Here is a 13,592-nt window from a genome sequence, read left to right on the forward strand (position 1 = left end):
GACTTCTGCATATCCTCACAAGAGGCAGCAGCTAAGACAAGATAAAATTATGTATAAAAGAACAATCACCCGACAAATTGCTGCCTGACGAAGAACGACGCGTACCAGTGGAGGGGGAGCGTCGGGCGCGGCGGGGCGACCCATGGGGTGAGGCAGTGGGGGTCCTGGGACGGGAGCTGCAGGTGGAGGAGGCAGTGGTGGAGGGATGAGAAGTGGCCGTCCCAGCCACAGAGTGTGAGCTGCCTGGATAGAAGCGGGAGCGGCGGTGGGACTCTAGGAACACGCCAGCTGAGTTGTGCATGCGGGTCTGCAGTGCCAACACCTCCTCCAGGTCAGATTCTCTGTGACAGCACCAGTGTGGGGACACATCAGCAGGGGTGGCACAGCAATACATGACAGCAGCGGGGTGGGAATATTCTTAAATTCAGGGACTAAAATTCTATGAAAATCAGATATTAGAAATTTCAGAACATAAAAGTACTATGCACTAAGACAATAAAATGCCTGCTGGACAGTGTAAGAGCAAAGCATAAATGCACAAAACAACAAGACCATAGCATGAGCACTTTATCTGCACTCACCTGGCACTGCATGGCTCACAGCAATGGCTGATGACACCTATCTCACACTTAGGTCTTACCCAGCGTTGGACATGAAAGCACGATACAAGTCCATGGTGATATGGTCGTCCTTGCTCATCTGTTGCTGCTGCTGCTGCTGCTGTGGCTGCTGCTCTGTTGTGTGCTTCTCCAGCTCAGCAGAGTCAAGACTGGTGGACATCTTGCTGCCATCATCTATAAAATGGTCCCCAAATGATACAAGCAACATCTTTAAAACATTCATAAACCCAATCTTGGAAATAAACCATGACTAGCAGATCAGTCATTAAAATTATTCCCTTAAACTGGCTTTATGAACTTGGCCAATCAGCAGACTGGGTCAGATACAGGAAAGGGGAGGGTCTATTATGATGCAGCAGAGGTATACCAGCAGTGCTGGACCTGCAGTAGAGACTGTCTGATATGCTGCACTACTGATCAGCAGGCAGTGTGGTGCAGTGAGGATCATTCCTCTCTTTCCAAGAAGCCTTCTAGCTAGAACACGAGGGAATGCTTGTCAACGTCATTTTTAATGTAGGTACACAGATTCCTTGTCTTATTCTTGAGGGGGATGTCAGTCTGCTTTGTAGATAAGTTTGTTAATTATATTTATTAATAATGATGGAAATAAACATGCTTTCACTCAAGGGCCATGGGAGAAAAAATTTGCTTCTCATTTAGTCATAAATTTTCAGTTCTTGATTACAAAACCTGACTTGCCTGCCTTGTGTCCAGTGTTATCAATCTTCTTTATAAATTTTACCCCCATTACAAGTATAGTAAAGCATAATACCACTGTATTTATCTGCATTAAAAATGTTCTCTCCTGTTGTTTTGATGTAAAACTGAAAATTACTTCTTTGATGGCCCCCACACATGGCAGATCATTAAATCTAAGGTAAAACATGTTCAAATTCAGAATTCTTACCAGTAACAGATAGGGAATTGTCTCCATCAGACTTCAATCTTCGAATTCGAGGAGGCAGCGTAGCAATTTCTCCTCCAATGTCCGAAGCAGAGTTGAAGGAAGCTATTGAGACAGAAGATGGGGTTTTGGAAGGTGGTGGGAGGTTAATTGATGTAGAGGAGCCAGTGACTGACACAGATGGTGGACTGCTAATGGAATTGGAGGAGGCTGAAAAGGGAATGGAAGAAGAATTGTTAGTGGAAGTAAAGGAACTGGAGTTTGAGAGTGAAAGAGGACTGCTGAAGGAAGACACAGAGAGAGATTGGTTTAGGGGAGAAGGGTTGCTGACAGACACAGAGGAGATACTGCTGAGCGACACATGAGATATATTATTGACTGTACTGGCTGAGGACAAGGAGCTTAAGACAGAGGCTGATTTATTTAAGGGAGACCCATTCCTCACAGACACTGAGGAGCATCTGCTGAATGATACTGAGGACAAGTTACTGACTGAGGCAAGGGAGTAAGACTGTTTGACTGGAGTGCACAATTCTGGGGTCTCAACTGGATGGTGTGGTGCAATGACTGAACTAGAGGTGGTATTTAAGTGGGAGGCACCTGAATTATTGATAGAGGCTGAGGAACCACACACAGCTGCTGAGGCATGGTTAATGAAGGAGGTTGAAGCACTCATGGAGCCCGACAGCAGGGATACTGACGACCCAGCAGGAGGGGAGTTAATGGACAGGGTGGAGGTGTATGGCGGGGAGGTAACATAAGGTGTGGAGGGCTCAGAGGATGTAGTGGTTGTAGTTGGGCACTGGGAGGACAGGGAGGAGCAGGAGGCCGAGGCAGCTGGGTCCAAGTAAATGTGTGTCTCCCTGGTGTAGGCTTGGATGAAATCTCCCAGCTGCTTAGAAATCACCACAGCTCGAGCTTCTGAAGGCAGCGTCTTGCTTGGGTTCTGGCCAAAGAGAGGATAAGGTGACAGCTGTATGGTATTAGATATTGACAAAGACTAAGTGGTATGGAGGAACAGAACTAAAACAAAAAACATTACTTGTAGAACCTGATAACCTCAAAGAATAAAAAAAATGAACAATCACTACCAACACTAAAATAAAGATTAAAAAAGAAAGAAAATAGGAAAATACATCTAGACTTCTATTCCAATCACTTACTTCTTAGTACACATATATATATTTTTACATGAACCTTCAAGCTGAGTATCTCACCTGAACATTCATGGGGCAGTGGAGTGTTCGTGAGGCGGAGCGGAGGAAGCGGTACACCAAATCAGTCTGCTTTTCCTCATCACAGCCAATCATCAGCCGCCTCTGGATGTGTTGCAAGTAAACAGAAAATGCCATGCGTGCCTGATATTTGCTGCAAGGTGAAAGAAGGAAAAAAGTCAGTCTAATGATTATCATAGCTTGTTACTTCAGTCAAAAAATGCCCTCCAGTCTTTTATTTACTATATGGTTTTAAGTAGCACTTGTTGATATAAAGTTCACATCACATACCTCAAAGCCAGGCCATTCTCCAGAGCCCTTATGAGACTGGCCTTCACCTTCTTCAAGTCTCGACACTCATTGTTATCCTCCTTCTTGTTGGGGCCTGAGAGTGGTGGGGGATGAAAACACAATGAGTTGCACTCATTACTACATATAGTGTATTTTCACTATATTATTTCCTCATGCCTCATTTACTTGTTTGACAGTATAGTCCTTTCCCAATCAAACAAGTCCTCTAAAGCCTTGTAAATCATCTCTCCCCTCATTTACACCTCCTGTCTGTCTCACGTTTGATACTGGAATGTGAATGTTTGCACTGATAAAAGTGAGTGTGACAAGTATGTTGTCCATGTTTTATCTTTCAATATGTTATAGGTACTTTAATCTCTATTTATATAAGCAGACTGGCAATCCCACACGAGGTGGCCCAGACAAGGCACCACACACTCATCATTCACATGCTTAGCACCATTGGCTCCTGGTGGAAAGGGATCACCATACTACACCCCAGGGGCTTAGGAATAACACAGCTGGCCACATATATCCATAGTAAGGGCCCACAGCATACACTGCTTTATCTCTGCCCATTTATAAAGAGACTATTCTCTATTCCCATCCTACTCCAATCCTGAGGCCACAGCAGATGCCAGGTACTTCTTACGGAGTGCCCTGACTGGTTCCATATGCCAATAGACCCCAACAAGTGCACTCACACCCCCTCCCAGGGGTCAATGAGACCATATAATTTTCATGCACTCATTATCATCACTCACCACTGATCTCTATCACACACAATTGCTCTTGCTTGCTGCATAGTCATTCCTCTCACTCAGTGCTCTCTCCACACAGATTATCCATTCCAGGCATGGCCTTCCTCTTAACTTTCCACAACACACACATCTGACCTCATTATACTCTTTACAAGTTTTCTGTCCTCTATTTTCTCTACAAGCCATGTCCAGACCATCTTAACACACACTGATTTGGCTGTCCAGCCAACTCTCTCACAACAACAGTTCTTCTCTTTACCTCCTCATTTCTTATTCTGTCCCTCTATGTTACTTCACACATACCCCCTAAAACACTTTGTTTCCATTACATTTAACTGTTTCTTTGTTATTCTCATGTTCCACATTCCAGCACCATACAGCACAGTGGCCAACATTATTGCTTCATATAACCCTCCCTTTACATTCATACCCAGTGTCCTATGTTTAATGATCATTCTCAGCCCAACAAGAACTTTTCCTGGTTCTTTCACCCTCCTCTTTACCTCTCTTAACTATTCTGTCCACTGTAACTGTTGATCCCAAACACTTGAAACAATCCACCTCTTCAAACAGTTCTCCATTCAGTCTTACATCCATCCTTTCAACATCCTTCTCTCTTGAGCATCTCATTACTTTACTTTTACCAACATTCACTTTCAGCTTTCTCCTCCAACAAAGATGCCCCAACTCCTCCACCAGACTTTTGTTGTACTTGCAAGGGTAAATATTCATAATGCAAACACTGAAGTATACTTGCTATTACCAAAACATTTTCTCTTCGAAATTAGTAAAGTTTCAGCACCAATATCAAATTACTGGCCATTACTAAAGGTGAAACAATAAACTTACCTTAACCAAGGCACTGAGGATTACAACTTTAGATAAACAAAAATCATCCTAAGAATTATGTTAAATACAAGACAAATTAGTTCCTATCATTACCTAATCATACATAACCTACCACCTATCAAAACTACAGGTGCAAATATACTGCATCCTACACTAGGCAATACTGAGAATTCTTTTAATATAACTGGCTAATCTATAAGCTGATCTGTAAACCAATTCCTTGAGGTGAGGTGAGCAGCTAAGGCCTACAACTTGATAAGACTGTTTTATGAGGTGTGTAGCAGCCTACCCAAGTTTTTCTTGTTCTTGAGGAAAATCAGACCCTTGGGTAAAGCACGTTCATAGCAGGTGAGCCGCTCCAAGGAGGAAGCCAGACCACTGCTGGACACTCCAGACACACGGCCAGCTGCCACTCTGCCGAATCTGCAGCGTTTGTGTGGCACAGAGGTTAGGGTGATGGCACTGCTAGGTTAGTGCTGGTGAAGATTAATGGCTAAAAAATCCACTCCACATTTTAGCTAACTCTTTCAAGCTCCATTTTACATCAATTATCCCTGCTCTTTTATATAATGAGGGAAAGTCCAAGACAGGCTGGAAAGAGTTGGTGTTCTAGGAGGTGAGTCAGAAGCTGGGGAAGGAAGGAAGGTCTCAACCATAAGTTTGAAGGAAGTCCCAGAGGTGAGCTAAAAAGTATGAGTCAAACAGCTAGAAAATGACAGACAAACTCAAAGGGAGATGTGAGACCATGAATTGAGTTACCATATTTGCTGGAATATAAGATGCATTTCAATAACAGCATGAAAGTTTATCCTGTGTCTAGGTACCCATAAATAATATTCAAGGAAGGTTATCATTAACCCTTTGACTGCAATTTGGTACATCTCTCCTTAATTACTAATCACTGTGAGGCATCTTCACTTGTTCCACAGCAACCTCCAATCTGGGTAGAAATTGCAAAAATCTATTCTTTTTAATCCACTTCTTTCTTGTAGATGCTTATAAAGATTTTATCCATTACTTCTGGTGTTGTTAATTGTTTCATATTGCAGTGAAAGGGTTAAACAAGAGTGCATCTTATACAGTGCCATATATGGTAATTGTTTGTATACTCATTATGAATTGAAGGCCACAATAAGTTTCCAAGGTTTCATTCTAGACACTAACAAAAGCTTCTACTGTTTGTTGTCCTTTCCTTTGATGTCACTAAGGCCCGTATTCTGAAACACTTTGTTCTCTCACTGTGGTCATTTTGCCCCACCTGATTTATTCACTGAATGGGCAGAATCCTTTTTAAACCATTACTTAAGACATGAAAACATCCCTAAAAATTCCAATAAAAATCCCTGAAAATTCTAATAATTTCCATTTGAGGTTTTTGAAAATTATCAACACAAAACAAAGGAAATGTTTAAGAATACGAAAAACTTTAGTGTATATAAATATAAGCCAGCATTAAAACTGTTGACAGTCCTAAATGCTTCTCTATAAGGAAACAAAGTCATTCCTTGTGCCTCACCTGTTGGTTCGTGGCACGTGTGGATAGAGGTGATAATGCAGGACTAAGTTGAGTGGACTCTCATATTCCTGCAGGCCGCCATACAGGCCCCAAGAGTCTGGCGTGGGGTAGATGCGAGCCCAGCCACCCCTCCTCTCGTACTCTTCCCGCACCTGCCTCACAATGCGTATCTCCTCAGCAGTGGGAACAATATTGGTGCCCTTGGCAAACTGGTGCTTCTCATACGCATCCATGGAGTAGCGCTGTTGATCAAATCATTTATCTATATATGTACCAAGGAGTAGCAGACACAAGGCATCTATACATGTACACTCACCTGCATTCCCACACAGCTTAGTTACAATCAAAACTAAACAGTATAAATGCCTGGTCAAGAGCTTCAATCAATGCTTTTGACACAAAAATATGATGAAAAAAAAAAAAAAGGCTTCGTACCAAATATGGCAACTTGCGGAACACCGATGGACGTGACGATGTCTTGGCAGTGTAGGGGTTCATCACCTGCACACCCACGAGGGAGAAAAGGTCAGCAAGCATTGCTGACTTAATCTTCAAGTCTAAAGGCTGATCAATATTGAGGGAGGGAGAAAGGTTGACCTCCAGCACCCATGGCTTCAGCTGGCTGTCAATCAAGATGTCAAACCCATACAACTCTGAAATATTGAAAAGAAATATAAAAGAACTTCACCTTTGGGTACATGATACTTAATACATGAACCAGAAGAGATATTACTGCTGGAACACAATTATTAATGAAAAATCAGACAAAAGTAGGTGTCAGATATAGATAGATGAATGAACAGAAAAGTGTCAGAAGTAGACCAATAAATATATACAGAAAGGCATCAGATCTAGATAGAAAGATAAATAGATATGATAAACAAGTTTTTGCAAACTATGGACACCAACTCCTGTGCTGTGATGAGACTCACCAAAACAGTTGCGGGGATGAGGCACAAACATGTTGGTGGCGGTGTTCATCTGGTACGAGGCAGCAAGGAGGGACTTGATGATGACATCTTCAATGGACCTCATCAGGGAGCCCGTGTCAATGCCTTGGCTCTTCAGGTGCCGCAAAAAGGCACTCAAAGACCATTTGTTTCCCTGGTCATCCACCTCTGGATCCTCATTTCTGCCGAGGATAAAGATGCAACACATATGCATATACTGAGTTAGACCCCAAATTCACTCATGTAAATTTCTCTGCACAAACATTCCTACCTATCTAAAGCTGTCACCTGATCCTAAGTCCCCCATGCACATTTATATCTATCTATCTATCTAAATCTGATGTTTCTTCCTAAGTCTCCATATAAATGCTTCCTTGCATGGTCTGATCCTCTCATTTCCAACTCATACCTTTCTCTCATGTATCCATAACAAGCTGAACTTTACCACACTCATATACACTCTCAGCAATGAAAATTTACACGATACTTACTGAACATAATTAGAGTGGAACTTATTGACGGAGTAATTAGTGAGATGGATGCAGGGATTCCACAGGTTCTTGCCATGCTGGTACTTAACAGTGGCAAGGCGCACCAGCCCCTCCTCATACAGATACACCACCAATGGGTCAAGGGAGGTTACACCCACATAGAGCCGCAGATCACACTTGTAACCATCCACCAGCAATGGAGACTCAATGTATCGGCACAAGAGTGAGGTCTCATCTGCAGGCACCTGGTCCACCTGGAAGAGACACAGGAAAGTAGTGAGATGCTGTTGTATTGTACTGTACTGTATTGTACTGTATTGTGTTGTGTTAGGCTGCCTTCCAAGCTGTGGCCTTTGTGTTCCTGGTGGTGGTGGTGATGTTGGGTGCTGGGGGGTGGGAAGAGCAAGGAAAAGATAAGGAGGGTGAAGAGAAAGAAGGAAAGAGACATGGAGAAAAAGCCAGACAAATATATTAACAAGAAGAGACAGACTGACAGATGGATAGAAATGCACAGACAAACAGACATGGTGAGCAATGAATAGACAAAAATACAAACATAGACAGGCAGACTGAAACAGCTGAAAAGATGAAGAGAAAGAACAATAATACCAAATCACCATGAATTATCCCTTTCAACACCCAGTGCCCCATTGCAAAATGGAAAGAACTAAACCAGAGAATAGAGGCACATGACAATAGAGGAATCCCTTGGTCATCATCCTTATCACCAGCCCATTTCATAATGACATGTAGCAACATTCAGACTTGTGATGTGACAGTAGCAGGCTTTCCTTAAACACCTCAGCAACTAAAATGGCACAATCTATTTTGGAACTTCTTTACTTGCCTCCTTTTTTAAATGTTATGCAGAGCTCTCTCTCTCTCTCTCTCTCTCTCTCTCTCTCTCTCTCTCTCTCTCTCTCTCTCTCTCTCTCTCTCTCTCCATGTTTTACAAAAGAAAGAAAATTTTATCTGTTCATCAAACATATAGTGAGTGCCTAACTGATGTCCTTTCTACATACTTAAATTTAGGATAATATAATAATTAGATATAGGCTGAGAGTTATTGGCATCATACCAGAAAATTTTTTCTTGAGATATATAATCTAAGTTCTCTAAATAAAAACTGATGCATGAAAAGCATTGCCACCCTCACCTGGTTGATCAGGTATATACCCTTGCCCTGGGAGGAGGCCACGGGCTTCACAATCCAAGTGCCGCGCTCCCGCAGGTGTGTGTCACAGAAGTCTCGATACTCAGTGGGCAGGATGAAGCTTGTGGGGATGAAGTCAAACAGCTTCACCCCAAACTGCCGCTGCATTCGCTTGATATTCATGTACAGCCGGTCCTTTCGGGTGAGCTCCGATGATCTGGGTGTGCAAGGATGGTGTAAGTGTGACAGTGGGGTCTTGGGGTGCATTTTCTGATGTTACAATATTGTCTTTTATCTACTTTTAGCAGATCCCAGTGGATGTTATTAGAGTTTTCAAGGATATTTCATGATTCTAATGATAATTTAACAAGTATTTTGTACCATCAATAGGAAAAAGGAGTCATGAGAACCTGGCTAATCACCTCCTATGGCCTTTGAAGAAAGTACTTATGAAAGCAAAAAAAATCTTTGAGAATACAGGTTCTTGTCCTTTTCTTATATTATTATCTATGACTATAAAGCCATGTTACTTCATCTTGCTATGGTTGCAATCATCCTAATGTGTTTCCCTGCTGTCTTACTGTGAGGCTGTTACACTGTAGAACTCTATCACAGCCACCAACATTTGAGACATGTGATGCCTGAGTACTGATTGACTGGCTGATTCATTATTGCATAAACTATATCATTTGCATCATAAAAGCTGACAGAAATGCTTGCAATGACAAATACATGGATGAGCATATACTGATAGAAAATACCTTTGAAAGCCAAAAGCACAACTCTTTAAGGCTGTGAAGTTATGGTGATTACAAGAGAATGTGCAAAGCAGAACAATAGGAATGATATATATGCACATCAATAAAAATATTCTTGAAATTAAATGGTGTTATATCCTGAGATAGATTTAAATTCTACAGGAATAATGAGTCAAACTGCTCCTACCTTGGAAAATGATTGACCTTCTGCCAGTCCTGAAGTTGACGGATCTCATTGGGATTGAAGTGAGCATTGCCCCAATAAAGGTTGAAGAAGGAACTGTTGCTCTCCACCTCACTAAAGCCGTGAGCTTCCATCAGCATCCGAATGAGCTTGGAGTCCGACTGTAAGCACAATACAAGGATACAGTTAAATTAAGTCAAAGTAAGCGAGTAAACAAACACACACACACCAACACACACAAAAGGGAGACTTAATCACAATAAGTTAATTAAAAGAACAGAAGAAATGGGTAATGAACTGTTTCTACAGGAACTAAAAAGAGAAAGGATATTTAAGAGGACAAAAGAGGAGCTGAGACAAGGAAGAGGTTTGAATGGTACAAGAAGTACAGTTTCTCCCATAGAAATACAGATATCTGGAATAGACAAGAAGTAGACATAATAAAGCCAAGGAATGTATATCAACTGTAGGAAAAATAATAAACACAGACATGGACAGAACCACACAAGAATAGCTCAGGTCCTGTGTACTACAACTAGACACATACACATACACACACACACACACACACACACAAATTCATAATAGTAATATAAAACAGTGTAAGAAGTGCATCAGTTTCAAGGAATGGTATTTGGTGGTGAAGAAGATAAAGACACTCCACCTGCGAGAACTTGAATGTCATGGTGTATTTGTGGGCCGTGGAATCCTTGGGTGGGTCCTCCAAAGTGGCACAATTGAAGATGAGGTACCCATTCCTTCTGCTGCTGCCCACCCACATCACATCGCCATCCATAGTGAAGTGCTCCTCACTGCAGCCACCACACAGGAAAGAAGGGATTAGTAAGTGACACATTCACAAACAGGCACAATGCTAAGTTACTATTATGTCATCTCGACTGTTTTTTTTGTCTTAGATGTTAAAGATAAAATGACAATGCTGTAAGAAAAACGTGACATATCAAGATAGTAAGAATCATTAGAAATTCTCAAGATGGGTTATAGGAAAGGACACAAGTATTCACAAGTACTGATCTCCTGGGAAGGCCTGATATTCTTCCTGACATAACACCACATAGTACCACAATATAAAAGGCCAATCAAGAAATTATCTAACTTACAATTTGTGTTTCCCATTAGAGGCATGTTTGTTGGTCCTGTTTTCTCTCTTGAGTGATCTTCCCCTTTCCTTCCGATCTTGGTTCCTCGAGTCCCCTTTTCCCTTCTCCCTCACTTTTTCGTTTTCCTTGTCTTCTCTCTCTAAAGGTTCACTGGTGGTCTGGGTTCTACTTGGGCTTCGTGATGTGGCCCTCTTCACCCTCTCAGCCCAGTCCATGTGGAAAGGTAACTTCTTCTCTTCTATCTTGGTTGTGCTCTTCTCCTCCACAATATAAGTCTTTGAGTGATCACCTTTGCCATGAGAGAGCGTTGGTTGTGCCATTTTCTGGCGACCCAGCAGTCTTCCCTGTTCTCCAGACTGACTCCTGCTGTGTCCAGTAGCAGGAAGTCTGGTCTTTGGCTTCTTCTCCCTGTTTAGAATGTTCTGAATATCTCTGTTCTCGCATTCTCGCCTCTTTCTCTCTGTGCTAGAGCTGCTGGGGCTTGCACTTTCCCGGCGGGAGCCTTCTGCTCTTCTTCTGTCTAGTGAGAGACTCCTGCTTGAGTCACTCTTCTGAACACGGTCAGAAGTTTTACTCCTGACAGATCCAGTTCGTTTGCGGTCCAGAGAGGAGGTCAGTCTTGAAGGGTCTGATCCTCGGCCCACTGACCTCTCAAGAGTTGAGCTGCTCCCTCCACTACTGCTGAATCTGCTGGTGCTTGAACTACTAGTGCTGCTACTACTGCTGCTGATGCTGCTACTGCCACTAAGTCTACTGCTACTTCGGCTGTATGGAGGGGCCCGGGGCACCTCGGGAGGCTTGCCACATACTTTCTGTCCTCTAAGTTTGAGGTCAGTTTCATCGGAAAACTGGACTTTGTGTTCCCCCTTCTTTGCAGAAGGTAGCTTCTCCATTGTAATTAATACTATATAGTTCTACAGCAGATTGCATAACATCTAAATTAAATTACAAAAATAATATATCTCTGTACTTGATATAAAGAAATTTGTTTGACTAGAATGGAGTAGTATATGTTATATTTAACTAATCACCTAGCAACTAAAGCAGGCATCAAGGAGCAAAGCTCTTCACAAACAAAACAACATAAGAGCTTGACAAAGACGACATCCAATCACAGCAGAGATGACAAAGAACATCCACTTAAGACGTCCCAGGCTTTGTCCTCGTTGCGTGGTGCAGGGGTCAGGAGGCAGTGGCGGTGTGGCGTCAGAGGGGGTGGAGGTGGAAAGGATGCTGTGGGCGGTGGCGGAGGGACTTGGGGAGAGGCTGACTAGGTGGGATGTTCCTTCTTGGATGTCATTGTCCTGGGCATGTGTGAGGCTCCAAGGCTGGGTGGGGTCACCTGGGTGTGTGTGACTTGCTCATCTATCACACTATGGAGGGCAGTCCAAACTGGAGACCCTGCAACAGAACAAATATAATCCAAAATCTGCTTGGATATAGATCACAGTCTTGTACCATAATATGGTTCACATTTTGATTAAAGAAGCTGTCACCATCATTCTTATGATTCTGGATGACACATTCATGCTTACATGGACTCAGCATCAAACATTTGAAGGGATTTCACCATGAACATAAAACATTGCTACTGTACACAGTGTCAATGAAGCTATAAATCTAACATGAAAGCAACAGAAATGAGTTATGTGAGGCACCCATGGAATGACAAAAAATCAAAATGTACAAGGCAGGTTTGTATATCTAGGCAGAAAGAAGGAACTCACAACATTAATCACAAGCTTGTTCATCTACAGCTACAACAACTTCTTTCACTTCTCCAACTACCCCACTTTCAAAAACTCCACAGATCTTATGTACACATTTTGCTCAGTAAATACAGTATTCAGTAATAACTGAGTGACTGCCTGGCATATCTAACCCTTGTCCAGATAATCATTCTCTCCTTCAGTTCCTACTGACTGACTGGTGGTCATCCCACCAGGCAAAACTGCTTCAAGTAGTTTGGTCACCTGGACAAGATGAATACGAGTATATGAGAGTAAAGTGGAAGAGGGTAACTTCTTATTAAATTGGAGGGGTAGAGTATAAGTGAAGTGAAAGGTGGGAGCATGAGAGGACTAGGATGTGCATGGATAAGAATAAGATGGGTAAATATGAGCAAGATTTTCTGTTGTGGAAATAAGTTTCAGAAAAGACAAATAATGACAATAAAGCAATTAAATCACCAGGTGGTGAAATTTGGCTGCATTCCATAAAAAAGCTTAAAGCTCAGTTCATCTTCACCTCAATAAACTGGAACAGCTGATGACACTTATGTCAAGGTCAACAAAATCTAAGGTGCAGACACACCCACTTCCTGCTGGAGGGGAACTGTCACTCAACTTTCGGGGTTGTGAACTCACTTGCCAAGACTGATAAGCTAGAGCTACATAGCATTACCCACAAACTATGCCAGGTGTCGCCAATAACAGTCTCAAGGCAAACAGTGAGGCGCATGGGGCAGGAGGCTCCCCGCCAGGTGGTGCCCTGATGAGTCATGCCAGGCGGCGGGGGGAGGCATGGCAGGGCGCGGCCTGCCTTTCCCCTGTTGTGAAATAACTTCACCACCACACACACACAGCAGCGCCATGCACAGGGGCGCCCCACCGTGCCCCTGATGCCTGGGTCAATAAGCACCGATGGGTCACCGCACCAGTGCGCTAATAAGGTCGCCAGTCTGCTAAACGTCAACTTGATTCTGACACTTGGCGAGGGGCGGCGTGGTATTCTTTTCGGCCCTGTGAGTGCCACCTGCCTGTCTGGTGCAAATCCCCGAC

General features: G+C 42.8%; 1 protein-coding gene across 6 annotated transcripts in view; it reads right to left on the bottom strand.

The window, feature by feature from the left end:
* Positions 1-13,592, bottom strand: part of LOC135110241 (tubulin polyglutamylase TTLL5-like) — a 43,011-nt gene that overhangs the window by 12,933 nt on the left and 16,486 nt on the right. For 4 of the 6 annotated variants that reach the window (XM_064022363.1, XM_064022364.1, XM_064022361.1 and 1 more), the window contains exons 2-15: positions 10,813-12,213; positions 10,356-10,503; positions 9,695-9,852; positions 8,753-8,966; positions 7,597-7,850; positions 7,088-7,287; positions 6,591-6,808; positions 6,156-6,397; positions 4,929-5,062; positions 3,030-3,123; positions 2,742-2,892; positions 1,528-2,470; positions 641-794; positions 70-341 (exon numbers count right to left, since the gene is read on the bottom strand). In XM_064022363.1, coding sequence (XP_063878433.1) covers positions 70-341; positions 641-794; positions 1,528-2,470; positions 2,742-2,892; positions 3,030-3,123; positions 4,929-5,062; positions 6,156-6,397; positions 6,591-6,808; positions 7,088-7,287; positions 7,597-7,850; positions 8,753-8,966; positions 9,695-9,852; positions 10,356-10,503; positions 10,813-11,705 — 4,075 coding nt within the window. In that variant the 5' untranslated portion in view covers positions 11,706-12,213. The remainder of the gene's footprint in view (positions 1-69; positions 342-640; positions 795-1,527; positions 2,471-2,741; positions 2,893-3,029; positions 3,124-4,928; positions 5,063-6,155; positions 6,398-6,590; positions 6,809-7,087; positions 7,288-7,596; positions 7,851-8,752; positions 8,967-9,694; positions 9,853-10,355; positions 10,504-10,812; positions 12,214-13,592) is intronic. The other 2 variants (XM_064022367.1, XM_064022366.1) reach the window with 2 other exon arrangements.

Source organism: Scylla paramamosain, chromosome 20 (genome assembly GCF_035594125.1).
Source record: "Scylla paramamosain isolate STU-SP2022 chromosome 20, ASM3559412v1, whole genome shotgun sequence".
Taxonomy (NCBI): domain Eukaryota; kingdom Metazoa; phylum Arthropoda; class Malacostraca; order Decapoda; family Portunidae; genus Scylla; species Scylla paramamosain.